This window comes from Acipenser ruthenus, chromosome 4 (genome assembly GCF_902713425.1).
Source record: "Acipenser ruthenus chromosome 4, fAciRut3.2 maternal haplotype, whole genome shotgun sequence".
NCBI classification, from domain to species: Eukaryota; Metazoa; Chordata; class Actinopteri; order Acipenseriformes; family Acipenseridae; genus Acipenser; species Acipenser ruthenus.
This window is the reverse complement of record NC_081192.1, coordinates 51052658-51074612: the sequence shown is the minus strand read 5'-3', so window position 1 is coordinate 51074612 and position 21955 is coordinate 51052658. Positions and strand designations below refer to the sequence as shown.

Here is a 21955-nt window from a genome sequence, read left to right as displayed (position 1 = left end):
AGTGCCCAGACACAAAGTTCTTCATATTTAAATGGCATGAAACACTGACAAACAGATGCACAAATACAGCGTATACTGTATAAGGAAAGTCTTAACAATTACTAAATGTTGTACACTCTGGACTTAGGGAGTCCAATAATGCAGTTGTTGATTACAAACACAATGATTGCGCTTTATTGTGAAAAATAATTCGTAATTGCAAAGACTCAAATTGGCTCAATATGTAAGGCAGCCAAGCTGTTAATCGTAAAATTGAATTGATTTTTTTTTTTTTTTTTTTTTTTTTTTTTTTAAATAGGGGTGGAAAGTATATATGAATTCACTTTTACAAAAGTACATTTCTTCATTGTGACCCATTTCGACTACAGCAGTGCAAAATAACAAAACTATCTCAAGCTAGTATTCCTTACCTGATACTACTACACAGCTTTACTGTATATTCTTAATACTATTTAGCTTATTTAAATATGCTGTTAATACGCATTTTATATATTATGGTAATGGAGAATCCTCAAATTTAGTTTTTTCTAACGGAAATTTGCTGGCTGTGCATTATATTAATAATTTTTTTTTTTTTTTTTTAAGCAATTTTAGGTGACAGATACCAGTACAGTGTTTACTAGTATTTTGTCATTGTGTAGTTCAAAATTAAAACAGATATTACCAGCATATAATAATTAGTGGATTGAAAAAGGCTTTAAATCAGTACTAAAGAAAAATAAAAGTTTAACTTACTGACACCCGCTGTTCTTTTTGTCTTTATCCATTTGTGAAAATACCTTTATGACCATCACTGCTTATTAAAAATACAGGATCTGACTTTACTACAACAAATCGGCTGAAATAATCCTTGGTAAGAGAATATTCATTTTATCCACCAACTTCAGTAACAGCATGTCGTACTTAGGCCAAGTCTTCCATGTCAATCTCCAGAATTGGTTCCCTCCAGTAGCAGAAAGAGCTGAATTCGGGGAAAGCAAAAGCCGAGCTCTGTTCTTTGTTCAGCAACGGGAAAACGTGTTCAACCAGCACACTCAGTCTGCTGTACCTGTTTAAACATTAAACATATTATACATGATTACTAAAGCATTTACAAAATAAACCCTTGGACAGATACTGTCCACAAGTTAATATGCAATAATATGCTAGCCATATTTATCAATAATGTCATCTGAACGGTAAATAGTTTACATAAGTAAATAAAACAGCAGCAACACTGGTACCCCCTGACCTGTGGACAGATTACAATGAACAGGACAAATGTAATACACTCTTCTTTCCATGTTAAAGCCTGGTGTGAAATCGGTATTAAAACTGGTTTGCATACAATAATACAATTATACCTACTACTAACTACTCGTGTGCAGGTGTTGGAATCCCCCACGGTGCAGAGGCAGATGGTCTCGGCTAGTGACCAGAGTCTGGTATCCCCTGGATTGTGAACGCTCAGAGTGGCTGACTCCCGAGTCGCTGGTTGCCAGGGCGGCTCGGGGGATCATCAGAACAGCCCGCCGAGTGATCCAGGAGTGCAAAGCAGCATTGCACCCAGACTCTGTCAGGTATCTCAAGGGGGTCCTTAGGACCGCAGAGCCGGCCTCGCTCCCCAGCCCCAACTCTCCGGTCCTGCTGATCCAGCCGAAGGCAAGGGACCCTCCTTAGCCTCCCCTCGAGAACAAACTGAGCAGGATTTCTCCTTGATTACCCTCTAATCCGTGTCGAGGAGAACCCAGTACGCGATGACGCTCCACACCCTCCATTTCCTCGCCCTCGTCTTCCTCCGAGACACAGCTTGGCGGGAGCCCCTACAACCCCTGGAGAGCGAGAGTCCCCAGTGGGAAGCTCTGTATTCCCCCTTGGTCCCTAGAGGAGCTGAGGACCTGGGATGGAGGGTGCTGCACGGAGCACTCGCGTCAGGAGAGATCCTGCGTCACTTTACCGACTCGGACGCCGCATGCCCTTTCTGCGGACAGTCCGAGTCGGTGGTTCACATTTATTTTCTGTGCGCCAGGCTGCAGCTGTTCTCACTCCTCTTAAAGAACCTCATGCTGCAGTTCTGGCTGCATTTTTCATCTACTCTTTATTTTCGGGCACCCTGTTCATGACCCCACCAAGAAGAGGTTCCTCCTGGTGAATCTGCTCCTGGCTCTTTGTAAACTTGCAATTTACAAGACCAGGAAGCGCAAGATTACCAGGGAGGGTCTCTGACTGCAGAGCCATTTTCAGGGCTCTAGTCTGCTCCCGGGTTGTTTTACAGCACGTCAACACATTTAACCCTTTGCAGTCAATTTATTAAGTGCGTGTCAGGCACGTCAGGTCCAATTTATTTTCACACGCGCAATTAATTTTAGACACGCTGTTTAAAAGTATTTTTTTTTCCCCCACAGTCAAACAGGTTTAAAAGGCCCTGCATATCAACAAAGCACTCACTAGGCATCTCCAGCCCCGCCCCACCCTTTCGTTCGCTATAGCTTTCACATATGCCAAGAAATAAATAATAATAATAGTCGTACATACCAATCAATCATCTCCTGATCACTCGTTTTATCACCAAACTCCTCAATAATGCGATCCAAGTCATTATTTTATTACTATAACATCTCAAAAAAGCTCTGCAAATGTCTGTGATATTCTCTGTGTGCTGATTCAGTAACAGCCAGCTTGTTTCCTTATGGCTACTGTTATCTGAAGCCAGGGGCAAGTATGACTATTCATGAGATACGCCCTTTTTTGGGGGGGGGTTTTCGGCTTGTCTCGGCCCCTGTCGCACCCACTCGGCCATTGAATGGTTTTCTCGGCTTTTTCCGGAGAAAAAACGACTAGAAACCCGTTTTTTTGATGATGTCCGACAGGGTCCGACATTGGACCGGATAGGAATAATTGCAATGTCGGACCAGGTCCGACATAGGACCGCAAAGGGTTAAAGCTCACTGGCGACATGACGGCTTTTGGTTGACCAGTGGGCTCTAAATGGCATGCTCTGCAAGATTTCTTGAAGATTTGCACTGTTACAATTAATTTACATTTACAGTTTGAAAAAATGGTCTTTGCTAAAATTACTTAGTCACCATCCTTGTTAGCACCTTTTTGTTTAGAGGGTGCTAATTTGAATTTTTCTCCCCAGCTGTCACGACAGCTGGTGAAGGTACTTCGTGGTGTCTAAATACGACTACGACGACTACTACTACTACTACTACTGGAAGAAAAACAAAGCTTCTGAGCAGAGGTTTTGCATTACTCTACGCAAGGCAGGTTATGACTGGTTGTCATAATAGGGGTGAATATAGGTCGATATACTTACGAGGACTTGTTTCCTTTAGTTTGTTCTTGTATTAATTCACCTTTTGGATTCACTGTAAAAATTCTACAGACTGGGACTCCCACTTGCTTATAAGCAAAAACATCCTGTTTGGAAAAAAAAAAAAGTTTGATATTAGCCTGCAACAGAATTTATTCCATCTTGTACATGAATAAAAATGCTGAATGATCTAAATGATCTGGTATTAGTTTTAATTGTGAGTAAGAGCATCAATTACAAACAAACCCCACATCAGACCAAATTACTTCTCAAACAAAATCAAATTAAAAAAACTATCACACTTACATTAGGCCTGTTCCCAAATGCAGCATAGAATGGATGTTTATTAAGTTGAAATAAATTTTTGATATCAGTAAGGCATTCGATCTTAAACTTCTCAGGTTTCTTCTCGATAACCTCCCTGCAGAAATTAGACAATTGTGTATCAAATATAAAGCCAATATCTCAGAGCTTTTTTCTCTCTATCATCTGCAATCCAAAAATAGCACATGACTATGGCAGCCATATTAAATTAAACATCAAGACTGAAGACAGTGGCTATAACCATGTAAACTAGAAATGTGAGCAAAAACAAATCATCCTTAGTAGCATAATCTAAGGGGTATGTCATATAAAAAGACTTGATGTTTATGGTGAAAATCATTTACTCTGTATCACTGAAATGGCCAGGGAGGTTATTATTATTATTATTTATTTCTTAGCAGACGCCCTTATCCAGGGCGATTTATAATTGTTACAACATATCACATTATTTCACATTATACAGATATCACATTATTTTTACATACAATTACCCATTTATACAGTTGGGTTTTTACTAGAGCAATCTAGGTAAAGTACCTTGCTCAAGGGTACAACAGCAGTGTCCCCCACTGGGGATTGAACCCACAAACCTCCGGTCAGGAGTCCAGAGCCCTAACCACTACTCCACACTGCTGCCCATAAGGAGGTTAAAGCAATCCAGCAGTGAAAGAGTTAAAAAAAAAAAGCAAATAGTGACAACAGTAAGGCAGTAACTCAGAAGTGTACTATGTCTATGCAGCTGCAATTTCAAAAGCCACATTAAGCATGCATGGTTTTATATAACCCTGTCAATATGAAGTTACTTCTCAAATGTGTTCTGAGATGAGGCTTTGACGGTACGGCAGGGGGCAGATTTGCAAAAAACTGCCATGAAAGGGTTCATTTTTCTTGTACCACATTTAAAATGTATTTTTTTAAAGTTGTGTACTAAAACATAAATTCACCCTTTTACAGATATGCAAATATCTTAAAAAAAACAAACAAAAAAAAAAACACATACCTGTGAAATGCAGAGAACAGGCTGCTTGGGGACAGCATAAGAGGACCACGAGGAAGAATTGTCCCTCTGTCATTGACCCAGTGCAGATAACCTCTCGTCATATCAGCCATTCCAATGGCTCGAGCTGAACAGTACAAGAACTTGTAGCCATTCCTACAGAGTAAACAAGCAAAGGGAAATTTCATACATATACCATACAACAAATGTATACACATTTTCTGGTATAAACCCCATTAACCATATGAAAACCTCAAGGATCATGCATACAAAAAACTAACAGGTGACAATTTAAAATCTCAAACGTTTCAAGAATATATAGTGCAAAGTAGTAGAAAAAAGGGATCATGCCATTCTCGGTTTCATTGTTACTATTGAGGATAAAAAGGTTCAGCGCCCATGCTGGATAGTTACTCGTGTACTGAATGGTACAGCTTAGCAATGCCTTGATGTGTCCAGTCCTTGCCAAGCTGGGGGAGAATTTGCCCAAGAGCATCAGATCTGAAAAACAGTAAACGCAGAATTTCATCATTTAACATATTTTGTATATAAATTACTTCTCAGTTTGTATGTAATGGAGTAGTTTAGAGTTTAAACATCTGAACATCAACTAAGTGTGAAACATTTAGAATTGTGCCTAAACATTTAACTATTGTAAATAAAAGTGCAGTAGTAGTAGTAGTAAACATAAACAGTAAGTAGATTAATTTCATATTCAATATTTCTTCACAATCTTTACATCTATAGACATCTAGTCTTGCTTTAACATTGTACACAAGTTTCGTATCCATGCCTTAAATCGTGAAGCACAAAGAATGTGTGCTTTAACAAACTTAACAATCACACATTTTAAAACATGCTTTCAGTGTGCGTAAAGACGGATGTGTGTGTGTACTTGGTTTGGTTTCTTGTAGTTTTACCTTGGATTTCTGACTGAGCATTCTGAACTTATGAATGAAAGGATACAAAGAATAGAAATACTAATCATAAACTGGAATGAAGAAAATAATATAAATGAGGCTACAGAGATTATTAGAATACAATAAATGTATTTTGTTGTATGTAAAATATGTTTGATGTTATTGTAAATATGTAATTAGTTGTATGAAAACCAATGAAAAATAGATTATAATAAAAATAAAGTGCCCTGAGTAAAGCACAGTTACACAGTGCTTTATTATGGTGCAGACATGTCTTAAAGTGCTGCAGATTGTATACCGGTAATACAAGAGAAATGGGTGTGCCCTTTTAATCTGGCGTGGTCGCTTGCATACATGCACAACATTATGGCAAGGGCTTCAATGTTTTAAATCTAGTTTTGACTGCAGGTCTGGTATGTGTTTTCATACGCACAACTATTTCAAAATAGCCACCACAAAAACTGCCAGCTCATCTTCTGTAAAACAGAATTTGTATTTTTATTTGCGTATTCATCATCTTTACATGTAAGTTTGGCCGCCACACAGCTCTTTACAGATGTTTTCATTTCTTACAGGGGTCAGCGACCTGGTTAATTGATTTTCTACCAGTAAAACTAACATTATGGCTGGATGTTACTAACTTTTTTTTTTATTATTTGAGCACTCACTTAAGACCAAACTTGGGTCTAAAAGACTGTGTCTAAAGTTTTGTTAATTAAGATAAAGAACCATGCATAAGGCTTGTTTTAAAACAGAACCCTAAACTTGACACAAAATGTTTAGAAAATGAAATGGAAACTAACACCCCTATAAGGGAGGGACCAGTACCCTGTTGCCCTGATGCTTAAAACTGATATGCAACTTCTGTTTAAATGACAGTTGAATATTTCTGTTCAGTTGTTTGCGATCTTACTTACTTGGTAATTGTCCCATCAATGTCAGAAATAATGACCTTGTCATCCCAGTTCCAGAGGTAGATGGTTCCTTCACACCGACATGTGCCTTGATATTGGGTTGTGATGCTGAACATAACATCATTTGGACCTTCTTTCAACTTTAAACTTGCCTGTCAACAAAGAAAACAAGGCCACAGATCAGCATACCGTACCCCATGTGCTTATAACAGGGCCAGTGCCACAATTGTAGGTCTCCAGATATTCACTCTGGAGGTGCCAACTGTAATTCTCCTAGTTTAACTGTCACTGTGCTTATAGGACACAATGACAATCTGGAAAGAACACAATATAACTTTTGAGTATCTATAGCCCAAGGCAGTACTGCCAGTATGATTGTGATTGTGTATATGCAAATATTACAATATTACTACTGCTACTGATACATGTTTTATTAAAAAAAAATAATCTTACAATTTGATCTGAAGACAGCCGAAGTGACTTCTTATAAGAGGTAGTATTTCCTTGGCAGAGATTTTCAGTTTGAATTATATCCTTGTGAGCTGATTTGTTAATCTCGTTTGATTCCTCATTGCTTGAAGAGTCCCCTTCCTTTGACCTACATTGAAACAGTAATATGCATCAGCAACTTTAGCTCTTAAAATTAAATGGGCATGTTAAAGGTTCTCAGGTACGGTTTCTCTGTTACAGTAGTTTACATGGTTCCAGGACCCACAGATATCTACAGGGTTAAATGAAATAGCCTTTGTGAATAAACAAAAAAAAAACATTGCGTTTCAAAAAGAAATTTAGGTAAACAAAAAATGTGTACAAATGTTGGGTTGTGTTTAATTTGCTTTGGAAATGCAATGTAGTTATGTTATTGCTCCAAGAGCATGGAAGTGGATAGTTGTAACCTGTAATAGACCCACAGTACAGTAGGTGCTGCTGCCACACAGTTGAGGTAGCTTTATTCATTTGCCAACAGGTGGTGCTATTTAGCTGTTTCAGCTGTTAGTTCACAGAAATATGGTGAGGTAGTGTATTATTATTATGGATGTTTATTAACAATGCATTTAAGCAACATCTGATGTTATAGAAACTCATACCTCATACTGGTATTATCCTGGCAGTGAGGAGGATCAGTGCCACTCAGTGAATCTTGGGTTTCAAGTTTGGTCTCTGAAAGCTTAAAAAATAAATGATAGAGAAAAGGCACATGAGTATTGTCATATTTATCTACATAAATATACATACATACATACATACATACATACATACATACATACATACATACAGTTGTTATATTTATACAATATTCAAACACAATTCTTACAAAAGTTGTACCTGTTTGACAGTGCTCTTGCGCCAGAACCACCACCTTCCAGACTTCTTTGGCATCTTTTCTTGTACCCAGGCCTCCACTGTGGTCTAAAATGTCAGGAAACAGTTAATAAATGTGAATGCTTGCAACATGTAAAATAGTAATTTTAAACTATTTTATTTAATAATGTTGACATGTACCTTAGGTAGGCTCTTCTGAAAAGTCTGTAGGCTCAGTATCATGGGAGCTGCCAGCGTCCAGTTGTAATATCTGTGAAAATAAAAAAAAAACTGTCATACAAAATTCTCACTTTCATGTCTCATTCGCCAAAAAAGTAGTTTTGCATTATATTAATAAAAAAAGCAATTTTTACATCATATGTATTTATAAAGTGAACATTTTCTCCACATACAGTAAATATTAAAACCAAAACATAATTGTTTACCTGTTTGCTATCCTTACGACTAAATTTGGGTTGTCAATAAGACCTGGATTTTCAGCAAATTCCTGATAAGTTACGATATGTTCCAGGAATTTTTCTGCAAGACATAAAAATATTTAAGATTGTGATTCACTTTATAGTTTTAAAATAGTATCCCCAATCATTTTGGATTCTACCCCTAAAGCGGATTGATATGTTTTCTGTTAAATCTTTTGAGAATTCACAATGCAAGAGAGGTCATTGATATTGTTATCTGTATTACTGAAAATGTCCTCACTACCAGTATAATAGAAACCCAGGACAGGGATTTGTTCCAAAGATATTTCTTGTAATATGGAAAATTAAGGTTGAAATCAAAGTGGCTGTTTCGTTACCAGTCAAACAAAAAAAAAGACTTAATTAGCTATTCTTGCTTATTACATTTGAAATGTGTGTGACGGGGAGGTACTAAAATATCACAATTAAAGATTATTTGAGTGATCAGCTTTATAACTGCATTATTTGTATTTGGAAAGGGTAATTAATCATACCTTTAGAAATCTCTGAGTTTTCACCAAGTCCTCCACAAAGAGACAGAGTGACATCTGGCATGTCAGTGGCAGAATCCGACAGACACTCAGTACCACTGTCTGCAGCGGCACTTCCTACTGACTGCGGAGACTGAGAGCCAGAGTGTGTTTCTGACTCCATCCAGTGCTTGGGACCAGGGTCCGATTCACTGCAACACACAGACATTCACCAGGAGATGGTTCATTTAAAAATTGCGTAAGCCAGGGAACCCCACAAAAACCTTTACTCTTTCCTTTTTTGGACAACAAACACCTAAACCATTTACTATATACTTCCAACTAAGAGTGACAAGTTCTAAATACCTTTTAGGGAAGTAACGTGCAGCAACATCTGGCTCCAGTACATTCAGATCATCCAAATAGATGTCTTCAGGACCCTGGTGTTGGCTTCTCTTGCGCAAACCTGTTTAATGAATTGGACACAATACATAAATAAATAAATAAAATGTATGCATTGATTGAAAACCATTACACAATAATTAAGCTGCATTATGAAGTCAATAGCAAGAAAAATAGGTAATTAATTCCAACATCTACAACAGAGGAAATGGCAACAGAACAGAATCAAAGACATGGAACATGTACCTCAGAACACATTCAACTGAAATGCTTGACAAAAGTGGATGTCCATAGAAAATTTGGTTACAGCAGGTAGGAGAATTGTCCAAGCAACTTAAAATAAAGATTTAGAAGCATCAGGTATAGTAAAGCATGAAGAAACTGAACACAGAAGAGTTGTTTGCACGTGGACCTCACTGCCAACCACTTTTAAAGAAAATTCATAAAATAAACGTCTAAAATTTGCCAAGAAATATGACCAGGCTTCTGAAGCACTGTTCAACAAAATTCTCTGGTCAATCGAGACTAAAATATAACTTTTCCCCAAAAATGGGCCACAGTATGTTTGGAGAAAAAAAGGGAAAGCCTTCAATCAAAAGAAATCTTGTACCTATAATTATTTGTTTATTTAGCACAGGGTTTCCCAGTCCTGGTCCAGGGGGACCCCTGTGTTTGCTGGTTTTCATTCCAACTGAGTTCTCAATTACTTAATTGAACTATTCATTAGCTTAATGAGACCTTTTTAATTGTTTTCAGCTTTTAAACAGTTGGCGATTTCAAGTTAACTATACAATTTTATAAGCAACTTGCAAATCAGCAACTTTTTAGGCGCTGACAACAATTAAAAATGTAATTAAGCACATTATTAGTTCAATTAAGGGTTTGATTAAGTAACTGATAATTTGGAATAAAAACCAGCAGACACCGGGGTCCCCCAGGACCAGGCTTGGGAAACCCTGATTTAGCAGATGCCTTTATCCAAGGCAACTTACAGAGACTAGGGTGTGTGAACTATGTATCAGCTGCAGAGTCACTTACAACAATGTCTCACCCGAAAGACGGAGCACAAGGAGATTAAGTGACTTGTTCAAATTCATACAGTGAGTGAGCTGGGATTTGAACAGGGGACCTCCTGGTTACAAGCCCTTTTCTTTAACCACTGGACCACACAGCCTCCTACAGTTATACTTTTGCCATGAACTTTAATTAAATAAGTTTGTTTTTTTGATAAAGACTATTTCTAAAATTACTAGAAATTGTGTATTTTGCTTTTTGTTGTATAAAGTGGTTAAAGTTTACTAAATGCTAGTCCTTTGTCTGTTACCTTGAATTATGGTGCTTGTATAATAAGCGTAAGGTGCCAATAATTTTGACTGTAGTAAAGCATAGATAAGAATTGTAAAGCATAAGAGAGTGGTATGGTAAAGTAAATTTAAAACACATGGCAAACAATGGTTAACAATGGTACATTCATAATATAACGGGGAAAGTATGGGAAACCTTTTCCTGCAATTCTAGATTTTTCAGAATAAGTACCTTTAACTTAATAAAACATTGAGGTCTCCAGAATGCAAACTAATTATACCAGTCACTGCACAGCAATTATATTTTTATGCAAGATTTGTGTTTACTGATACCTTTCTTTTTGGAAGGGGAGTCTGTTTTTGAACTTGGCTTAATCTCCGATATGACATCCACAGGCTGGTGAAAAGAAGTAGCAGAATGTGGAGAATCTTCAGGCACAGTCACTGCAACACTGCTGCTGCCAGTTGTCATTGTAGCAGTAACTGCAGGAAGGTCATTAGAAGCCTGCTGCTGGACACTGCCTGTATGGGTTCTGGGCTCCGGCTTTACTATTGTACAAACAGTGTCCACAACTGTCATCTGGTCATCCATCTCCTCTTGCATCGCATCAGAGCTAAGGATGACTCGGAAGTGTGTGTTTTCTGAAGGAGTGATAGTGACTGTTTTCAAAGGCTCAGCTTTATCCTTTTTACTGACCTGAAAACATATAAGCAAATAAAACAATGAACAGTGAGCCGTGTGCAGATCTGTGTGCTTTGACTTTTGACACTTAATGTTCAGGAAATGCATGTTTATGCAATCTGGAATTCTCAATGAGAATTCCAGATTGCATAAACATGCATTTCCTGAACATTTTTAAAGCAATCTGCTTCTTTCAACTGCTGTGGAAGAAAATGTGATTTAAATATTTGTTGGGAAAAAATAAACAGCAACAGATTTATTTTTTGTGTTATAAATAATTTAAGAACCTAGTGCAATCTGCTTTCCAATTATAAAATGTTATAAATAAATAATAAAGATTATATATATATATATATATATATATATATATATATATATATATATATATATATATATATATATATACACACACACACACACATACACAGTACTGTGCAAAAGTTTTAGGCAGGTGTGAAAAAATGCTGTAAAGTAAGAATGCTTTCAAAAATAGACATGTTAATAGATTATATTTATCAATTAACTAAATGCAAAGTGAGTGAACAGAAGAAAAATCTAAATCAAATCCATATTTGGTGTGACCACCCTTTGCCTTCAAAACAGCATCAATTCTTCTAGGTACACTTGCACAAAGTCAGGGATTTTGTAGGCATATAGTCAGGTGTATGATTAAACAATTATACCAAACAGGTGCTAATGATCATCAATTCAATATGTAGGTTGAAACACAATCATTAACTGAAACTGAAACAGCTGTGTAGGAGGAATAAAACTGGGTGAGGAACAGCCAAACTCAGCTAACAAGGTGAGGTTGCTGAAGACAGTTTACTGTCAAAAGTCATACACCATGGCAAGACTGAGCACAGCAACAAGACACAAGGTAGTTATACTGCATCAGCAAGGTCTCTCCCAGGCAGAAATTTCAAGGCAGACAGGGGTTTCCAGATGTGCTGTCCAAGCTCTTTTGAAGAAGCACAAAGAAACGGGCAACGTTGAGGACCGTAGACGCAGTGGTCGGCCAAGGAAACTTACTGCAGCAGATGAAAGACACATCATGCTTGCTTCCCTTCGCAATCGGAAGATGTCCAGCAGTGCCATCAGCTCAGAATTGGCAGAAAACAGTGGGACCTTGGTACACCCATCTACTGTCTGCAGAAGTCTGGTCAGAAGTGGCCTTCATGGAAGACTTGCGGCCAAAAAGCCATACCTCCGACGTGGAAACAAGGCCAAGCGACTCAACTATGCACGAAAACACAGGAACTGGGGTGCAGAAAAAATGGCAGCAGGTGCTCTGGACTGATGAGTCAAAATTTGAAATATTTGGCTGTAGCAGAAGGCAGTTTGTTCGCCGAAGGGCTGGAGAGCGGTACACGAATGAGTGTCTGCAGGCAACAGTGAAGCATGGTGGAGGTTCCTTGCAAGTTTGGGGCTGCATTTCTGCAAATGGAGTTGGGGATTTGGTCAGAATTAATGGTCTCCTCAATGCTGAGAAGTACAGGCAGATACTTATCCATCATGCAATACCATCAGGGAGGCATCTGATTGGCCCCAAATTTATTCTGCAGCATGACAACGACCCCAAACATACAGCGAAAGTCATTAAGAATTATCTTCAGCGTAAAGAAGAACAAGGAGTCCTGGAAGTGATGGTATGGCCCCCACAGAGCCCTGATCTCAACATCATCAAGTCTGTCTGGGATTACATGAAGAGAGAGAAGCAACTGAGGCTGCCTAAATCCACAGAAGAACTGTGGTTAGTTCTCCAAGATGTTTGGGCCAACCTACCTGCCGAGTTCCTTCAAAAACTGTGTGCAAGTGTACCTAGAAGAATTGATGCTGTTTTGAAGGCAAAGGGTGGTCACACCAAATATGGATTTGATTTAGATTTTTCTTCTGTTCACTCACTTTGCATTTAGTTAATTGATAAATATAATCTATTAACATGTCTATTTTTGAAAGCATTTTTCACACCTGCCTAAAACTTTTGCACAGTACTGTGTGTATATATATATATATATATATATATATATATATATATATATATATATATATATATATATATATATATACACACACATACATATACACACAGTGCCTTGCAAAAGTATTCAGACCCCTGACCAATTCTCTCATATTACTGAATTACAAATGGTACATTGACATTTCGTTCTGTTTGATATTTTATTTTAAAACACTGAAACTCAAAATCAATTATTGTAAGGTGACATTGGTTTTATGTTGGGAAATATTTTTAAGAAAAATAAATAAAAAACTGAAATATCTTGCTTGCATAAGTATTCAACCCCTGTGCTGTAGAAGCTCCCAGTTTACACCGATGAAAGAAATTGCCCTAACGAGGACACAGTTACCTTACCATTGGCCTCCACCTGTGAACCATTAAAGTTGCTGTCACATTTTCTGGATAAAAACCCCACTGTTGAAGGATCATTGGTCAGGCTGTGAATCTGAAGGAAAGTGAAGAACAAAGAGCATTCTACAGAAGTTAGAGAGAAAGTAATACAAATGCATAGATTAGGGAAAGGGTACAAAATAATATCCAAGTGTTTGGATATCCCAGTGAGCACAGTTGGATCAATAATCAGAAAGTGGAAGCTGCATCACACCACCCAGGCACTGCCAAGAAAAGGCCGTCCCTCAAAACTCAGCGCTCAAACAAGAAGGAGACTTGTGAGAGAAGCCACAAAGAGGCCAACAATTACTTTGAAGGAGCTACAGAATTCAGTGGCTCTTCAGACAGCACCTGTAGAACTCCTCTGTTTTTCCCCTGGGACACTTATCACCGTTCCTTAAATGCGCTTTACTTGCTCTTATCTGCACCCTATTTTACTGCATTTAATCTTGTACTTCAAAGTACTGTAATCTGCCAAGTGTTTAATCTGTAGTATTTAGTATTTAATCATATCCTGATGTAACTATCACTGACATTGTTATCTGCTGTATTATTGAATTGTATTTTGTCACACTTGTACTTGCTTGAACCAAAGTTATTGTATTTATCTTGCTCTTAATTGTATTATTACTTGTACTGTGATACTTGAAATGTATTTGCTTACGATTGTAAGTCATCCTGGATAAGGGCGTCTGCTAAGAAATAAATAATAATAATAATAAAAATAATAATGGTGCACCAGACAACCATATCAAGAGCTCTGCATAACACTGGCCTGTATGGGAAGGTGGCAAGAAAGAAGCTGTTACTCAAAAAGTACCATCTGAAAGCACGTCTGGAGTTTGCCAGAAAGCATATAGAGTGACCCAGCTGCGATGTGGGAAAAGGTTTTGTGGTCAGATGAGACCAAGATAGAGCTTTTTGGCCAAAACTCAAAGCGCTATGTGTGACGCAAACCTAACACTGCCCATGCCTCAAGACACACCATCCCTACAGTGAAGTATGGTGGTGGCAGCATCATGCTGTGGGGATGCTTCTCATCAGCAGGGACTGGGCATCTTGTTAAAATTGAAGGAAGAATGGATGGAGCAAAATACAGGGAAATACTGCAAGAGAACCTGCTTCAGTCCGCTAAAAAACTGAAGCTTGGGAAGAAATTCACCTTTCAGCAGGACAATGATCCCAAGCACAAGGCCAAAGCAACATTGGAGTGGCTCAAGAACAAAAAGGTGAATGTCCTACAGTGGCCCAGTGAAAGTCCTGATCTCAATCCCATTGAGAATCTGTGGCACTATTTGAAAATTGCGGTCCACAAGCGTCGTCCAACCAACCTGAACAACCTGGAGCAAATCTGCCAAGAAGAATGGGCCAAAATCACTCCGACACTGTGTGCAAAGCTGGTACATACTTACCCCAAAAGACTTAAAGCTGTTATTGCAGCAAAAGGTGGATCTACCAAATATTAATGTGTGGGGGTTGAATACTTATGCAAGCAAGATATTTCAGTTTTTTATTTTTCTTAAAAATATTTCCCAACATAAAACCAATGTCACCTTACAATAATTGATTTTGAGTTTCAGTGTTTTAAAATAAAATATCAAACAGAACTAAATTTCAAGACAAGCTTAAAAAAAATACTCAAAGATCTGGACATCATCGAGTGAAACTGTACTAAAGTTATTAATGGGGAAAGCAATACACCCACTAATAACCAATCATCAGCTCCAGTTGAAGCTTTTGTTGTAAGTGTGCATTCTTTACCCTTGTGGATTCAGGGAACTCTCCCCATGTCCACTGCATGTGGGACTCGGTTCTCAGCAGGCTCTCTGAAGGCTTCACCATCAACTCGGAGTCACTCTTAGGGGAAAACGGCTGGGACATAGCCATGCTGGAGAAAATACAAAAGGTCAGTTTTCTATTGCTTAGGAACTGTCCTATTTGTCAAAGCTAATGACAAGTGTGTGCTACATTTAGTATTGGGAAAGGGATCTCTACTTCTGACACAGTTTCTGCTAAATATGATGCTGTATGGGTGTGTTCAATGCACAGGAAATGAGCAGTCAGTCCCCCCCTCCCCCTTGACAGCTGTCTGCTTACAATTCATGCAGCAAGGCTTGAAACCCTACTCAGAGTTTACAGACAATAAGGCTAGCATCTTTAATGAAGCTTAAGTCAAAGAAAACATATTTAGCAACCTGTTTAAATAATTTATGGTCTGTCTTTCTGTTTTGTAGTATATTTTGTGGTATGCAATATTAAAAGCTAAACTTAGGTTTATAAATAGCAATTAAATACAATTGTTTGCAGTCATGAAAAAGTACAAGAACGTCATTTTACATTATCAATTATCAGTCAAATACACGTTTGACAAAAAATAACAGTCACTAATACAAAAAAAGTTATTAAAACAAGCAATGCTTACTTGTCAGAGGGGGACCAGTCTCCATCAGAAAAAGGGTAATGATCCCGGGTGTGTAGGATCAGTGGCTGCTTATACTCATCATCTTTTACAGGAGTAAAGGAAGAACTCCTTTAGAAAGACAAGCCCAATAAAAAATGTGCTTAAACGTAATCCCACAGCATTTTCAGATGACATTCCAGAAGCTTTCATTATTGTAAATATGCTTGTTTTCTCTCCAAATTGTGCTTGTTTCTCCCAAATAGCTTTTTGAACCTACTAAAGCTGGATGCATAGCTACGTGAAGGAGGTACATAAATAACTTCCAGCTACTTCTGCATTATCTAGAATAAAATTACTGTAAACAATTACAATAGAAACTGTCTCTGAATATAAACAAAACATGCTTTAAAACATAAAAACTTCAAATCTTTTTTTTTTTTTAAAGACACTTCCTCTTGCTTCGTAGATTGTATAAACACATGCATGTATATTTTACTTCATATGTGTAACTAAGTCCCACCATCACAAAATTAAACAAGTTTCTCATTAGCATCAATAACAATACAGTGTCAAAAATTCAGCACTCTGGGGCCTAACAAGAGTATCTGTAAGGCAACCATCAGCTAGGAAAATGAAACTAACACTGCAGATGGAAATATTCTCAGATACAGTCGCAGACAAATGTATTTGGACAGTTAAAAAAAAAAATATATATATGAGAGAAAACCACAAAGAAAGTGATTTCTAGAATTTCTAATTGTTCTATTGAAAGATATAAATTATAAGTAGAGATTCAGCTTATAATAAAACAATACATTATTACATAAATATTCATACAATGAAAAACATGCAAAAATGAATATCATACTTTGGTCAAAGTATTTGGGCTCCCTTACATTAGTATTTTGTGTGCCCACCCTTTGCTTCCTTTTACAGCTTGCAGTCGTTTTTTGCATTTTGAAACAAGTTGCTGGCATCTTTCAGAAGATTTGTTGCCCACTCTTCAACACATACAGCTTTGAGTTCTGCAATCGACTTTGGTTTTGTTTTTGCAACAGCAGCCTTCAAGTCAATCCACAACATCTCGATGGGATTCAAGTCTGGAGACTGAGATGGCCATATAACTGTAATCTTCCTTTTTTCAGAAATTTTTTCCAGCAGGCACCTGCCAATCTACAGGGGTCGCTGGTGCGCAGTGAGCCGTAGACACCCTGGCCGATCTAAGCCCTCCCCACCCAGGGCGGCACTCGGCCAATTGTGAGCCGCCCCCTGGGAACTCCCATCCACGGCCGGCAGAGGAATAGCCTGGACCCGAACCGGCGACCTCCAGGCTAAAGGGCACATCCTGCACTCCACATGGAGTGCCTTTACTGGATGTGACACTCAGGAGCCCTGTATTTATTTATTTTATAATTATCATCAGGTGTTGGTTTTCAATCATGATAAATGTCAATAATTAGCAACGAATGGGTTTCATACGAAATATGTTGATTGCCCAAATACTTTTATCAAAGTATGAAATTCGTTTTTGCATGCTACTTTACATTGTACACAGGTTTTGTAATAATGTGTTGTTTTATTATAAAGCTGAATCTCTACTTTAATTTAGATCTTTCAATAGAAAAATTTGAAATTATAGAAATCACTTTCTTTGTGTTTTTTCACTTTAACAGCCCAACTATTTTTAGAGTTAAGAAATCTCATTAAAAATAAAAAAACACAACAGTGCTGAGTTTTTAATAAGATTTATTAACAAAAACCCAAGTTTTATTTTGTATTTCTCTCTGCCTAATTAGTGATTTCACATTATAGCCCCAAATACGCAGATAATTAACTCTATTGGGTATTAGTGGGTAGTAAAATATCCATACTGGACCAGATTAGATAGCATGCAGTGGGGTTAATCAGTTATGCTCCCTGTGTCAGCAAGGGGACCACTCATAACACACAAAATACATTCTTTTGTTAAAAAGTGCACACACATATAGATGATCTTCATAATTGTGTAAATATTTGTACAAATTGTATAAAACCAAATATCTTGGATTATCCAAATGCAATTTGCAAGGTTTATAGGAGATCCAATATAGTTACCCTGTGACACCGGCAGGATGACTGAGGGGCATGAGGAGTGTCATGATCATATACATATATATATATACATACATATATATATATATATATATATATATATATATATATATATATATATATATATACACACACACACACACACACACTATATATATATATATATATATATATATATATATATATATATATATATATATATATATATATATATATATATATATATATATATATATACATACAGTATTGTCTTTATATTTCCATTTTCTCTTCCCTTGTATTTTACAATTTTAGACTGGGAACAGTAATGTTAGGGCTACAATGTACATCAAAATGCAAGCATTACAGTGTGACACTTGAATTATCTTAACTAAGGTAAATAATTATTATATATTTGTGTACAGATGCCCAATAGTGTATACGCTTGAGTTTGGAGTAAAGAACAATTAATCACGGTATTTGAAAGGCATCGGATTTCTGGTTTACTTTTACTTAACCATGGTAGCTGTGTCTTAAAGTACCATAGCTATCCACAAAGACACAACTAAAAGTAAATTACAAACTACCTTTTAAGAAAACTAAATTCAAATAATTACATTTCAACTGTCACTTTGACAGGCTGTGCTTTTTTAAACATGTAACTGTACCTTGTAGCATGTACTGCTTGTTCCTCATCAGAGCTCATATCCATTTCAAAGATCTCTTCACTCCCAGGACATGGTGGCTGCTCCTCTTTCCTGCTATCTGCTTTATGCTTCTTTCTCCTTCGCTTTTTCTTCTTCACCGAGCCCATGCTGTGCACCACACTCTCGGGATCTGCTGCCACAGGACACTGTGCTGCTCTGTCCTCCATTCCCTTGAGCTCATTGGGGTCGAGTTTCCAGAACATCTGGACCTCTGTAGGAATAGGTGAAGTAGCCAGGTGGGCAGGAACAATCTCCTACACAGCACAGGGAAACAAACACATTTAGAAAGGAGGATAGAGCAGAGCCCTGTTTGTACAATTAACATATCAATGTTGGTGGGACAATGTGGTACTCCTTAGTCTTGTTGAGCTGGTGTTATATATTGATAGGAGTGATGTCGACTTAATTAATACTAAATACTGGTAAAGCAGCTCGTTAAGCCAAGTCTTTATAGTCAATTACAGTTCAAACCTTTATGAAATTATGCAGTTAAACCGCAAATGAATACCCCCCTTCTTTTTCCTGTCACATCTTTCTGTAAATTACAGAGCAACTTTAAAAAGTTTTCTTAACTAATGCATTATACTTCTTGTTTATATTCCCTTTGTATCATTAAATTATGTAAGGGGCAGATTGAGTGAAGACTACTTGTAAACCTCAGACATTTAAACAAGATAAAAGTAGCAATACGGAAAATGTGAACATCTGATAACCTTTTCAACATGTACTTCCCACAGTGCAGTAAAACTAAGTGCTTGCAGGATAAGTGGTTAGTTTTCAGATAGCACAGATGTTATGGTAAATGCTATTTATTGGGGTAATAAAGTATTTAAAATAATTTTCTAACCACTCATTAGTAGAACATTCTCAGTCCTTTAATGTGTTGCTGTTTTTTTTTTAAATGTTCTAATTATTACAGCATTCCTTAGTGAGCTGATGCATTTCATACAGCACCTAAAAGGGATATATTTTTAGTTTTCAATAAAATAAATAAAAGCAGGATGAAAGCTTGCTGAAGCTTACATTTTTCTCTTCAGTTTCTTGTACAAAAAAAGCCTCTCCATTGTCCCCCAGTTTCATGTGAAGTTCCACTGGCTCCCCATTAATCTCTATGTCGATCTGCAAATCGGAAGAAAGTTAATAAATGTCATAAAATACAAGATTTAGGGGTTCTTTTGATATTGCAAATAATATTTTAAAACCAGAACTAAAATATATGAATACCGGTATGTGCAAAATCTACAAAACCTGCTTCTACAACACAATTACATTTTTACTTCTCCTTTCTTAAAAGAAAATGTCTTTTAGTTAAAACAACAGAAAAAAGTGTGGTGTCTGTATGGAAGAATATGCAGAAAAAAAAAACCAGTAAACATTATTTTTTATTACACTAGGCCTGTCCCCCATTGGGGTCATGGAAAGGTTTCAGGAGGAGCAGCAAGAGCACGTCTCAAGCACACCTCATTTGCATAATGGCAACAGTGCAGCAGTTCTTTTATTGAAAGAAGACATTTCACCTTTAAACTCTGTCAGATTAAGAATACTCCAATATGAATTTTTGCTTCATTATTCTGATATTTTATGTATAATTTAGGGTGTCCAAATAGAACAATTTGGTTAATATTGCAAGAAAAAGAGGAACATTGGATTCAGATTTGAGCTGACCAAAAAAAAACAAATAAAAACAGAAGCAGACTAAACTCTATTAAAGGTTTGGCTCGCACTCTGCTGCTGTTCCCTTATACATTCAGATTAATAAAGCAGTTAGAATGTGCCGTCTACTCAAAATCTCATTGCTGCAATGGGTAGACTAAATGACACCATTTCATACATTTCCTCTCGAGTTTCTTTCATGCAAGGTGATACAGCAGCTTCATGGCATTCATTACCACGCAGTACCTGAAAGCAAATAAATCTGAAACACAGCATTGTACTGCACTGCACCGCACAGCATCATTCCCTGTGTAGTCTGTCCTGCACCCAGTCTTATAGATGGGTGAATTAAAGCACACAAAGTTGAGATGAATTCCCAGCAACCACCTGAGCACAAATACAAGTTCTGATCTTGAATCCCTACAACCCCTGACTATCTAGTTGCATCTTCCTTCACTTAATTCAAAACTGACTGTGTTCCTTTTGAAATTACACAGTTCAAACTTAAATTATTATTTTGAAATCCAAGCACTGGTACAAAGTTCCAAGCACTGGTACAAAGTTTCAAAGTCAGTTAGGTAAATTTACCCTCCTCCTTATTATCTGGCAACAAAACATTTTTAAATTGACTTGTTAGAAATCACTTTAGCCCAAGGGTTACAGTCCCCTGTCAGATTATAGTAACCATTTGCATGGGCTCTCCTCATGCATCAGTTATTGTATTTCCTGTTGTAAAAAGCCATCAGCAAATAACATCAAAGCTTATGAAACGGGTTTGAATTACTCATAAGACCACCAACCTATATAAATAAAAAGTTCTAAAGATTTTCAGGGCTAAGAAAGCAATTTAAAACATATTTTATACCAAACTGATGTCTTTACATACAGGAAAACAAAACTGTAGGGATAAAATGTAGACTTATCTTATAAATTATAAAATTGTAAAAATTACTGCAAGAGAATAACCAATAGGTTAATGTATCCCATTAAAGAATCAAATAAATTAAATGAGTGTTATTTGCATAAACCCAACTAAAATACTTAAAATCAACACAGATTAGACTGCTTGTGGAATACAGATGAAAGTGAAGAATGCTAGTGGAATACACACTTCTATGTACTGTTTTATACCGTGTCTTGTGTAATTATTATTACTGTGAGTGCCCTTCCATATAAACTGCACAATATCTTCTTGAGAGAAAAAAAATCACTTAAGTAAACAGACCCAATACTTCTTTGCCTAAACAAATTTATATTTTAAAGCAGTGTTTTAATCCTCATACTAGGACAGTTGCTAAGCAACATACAACAGAAGTATATATACTGTGTACATGAATGTTAAGAACACCAGAACAATTGGCAGAGTTGTCAGCTTTTTAATCCTTTCTAAATAGAAAAACAAAAGCAGCCACTATAATTTTAGAACCAGTAAGACACAACCTAAGAATACATACTTGGGTTTGTTAATTTCTTTGTGACAATGACAATTGACAGTTAAAAGATTTTAGGCATACAGAACTGACCCGGTCTAAAACAGAGGCAATATTTTTCATCACTGAAGGCATGAAAACAGACTAAAGGTATCCAACCTGGTCAAGGTTATGAGAACCCAACTTGATCTTGAC

At 37.0% G+C, this 21955-nt stretch overlaps 1 protein-coding gene across 4 annotated transcripts in view; it reads right to left on the bottom strand.

The window, feature by feature from the left end:
* Positions 1–239: 239 nt before the first annotated feature.
* LOC117400593 (phosphatidate phosphatase LPIN2) overlaps positions 240–21955 on the bottom strand; it is a 42263-nt gene continuing 20547 nt past the window's right edge. For all 4 annotated transcript variants that reach the window (XM_059022527.1, XM_034000781.3, XM_034000779.3 and 1 more), the window contains exons 3-20: positions 19701–19796; positions 18639–18931; positions 15922–16029; positions 15261–15387; positions 10741–11104; positions 9068–9167; positions 8726–8913; positions 8199–8292; positions 7954–8023; positions 7777–7860; positions 7539–7618; positions 6904–7048; positions 6454–6602; positions 5031–5117; positions 4620–4772; positions 3602–3716; positions 3299–3402; positions 240–1048 (exon numbers count right to left, since the gene is read on the bottom strand). In XM_059022527.1, coding sequence (XP_058878510.1) covers positions 904–1048; positions 3299–3402; positions 3602–3716; positions 4620–4772; positions 5031–5117; positions 6454–6602; positions 6904–7048; positions 7539–7618; positions 7777–7860; positions 7954–8023; positions 8199–8292; positions 8726–8913; positions 9068–9167; positions 10741–11104; positions 15261–15387; positions 15922–16029; positions 18639–18931; positions 19701–19796 — 2502 coding nt within the window. In that variant the 3' untranslated portion in view covers positions 240–903. The remainder of the gene's footprint in view (positions 1049–3298; positions 3403–3601; positions 3717–4619; positions 4773–5030; positions 5118–6453; positions 6603–6903; positions 7049–7538; positions 7619–7776; positions 7861–7953; positions 8024–8198; positions 8293–8725; positions 8914–9067; positions 9168–10740; positions 11105–15260; positions 15388–15921; positions 16030–18638; positions 18932–19700; positions 19797–21955) is intronic.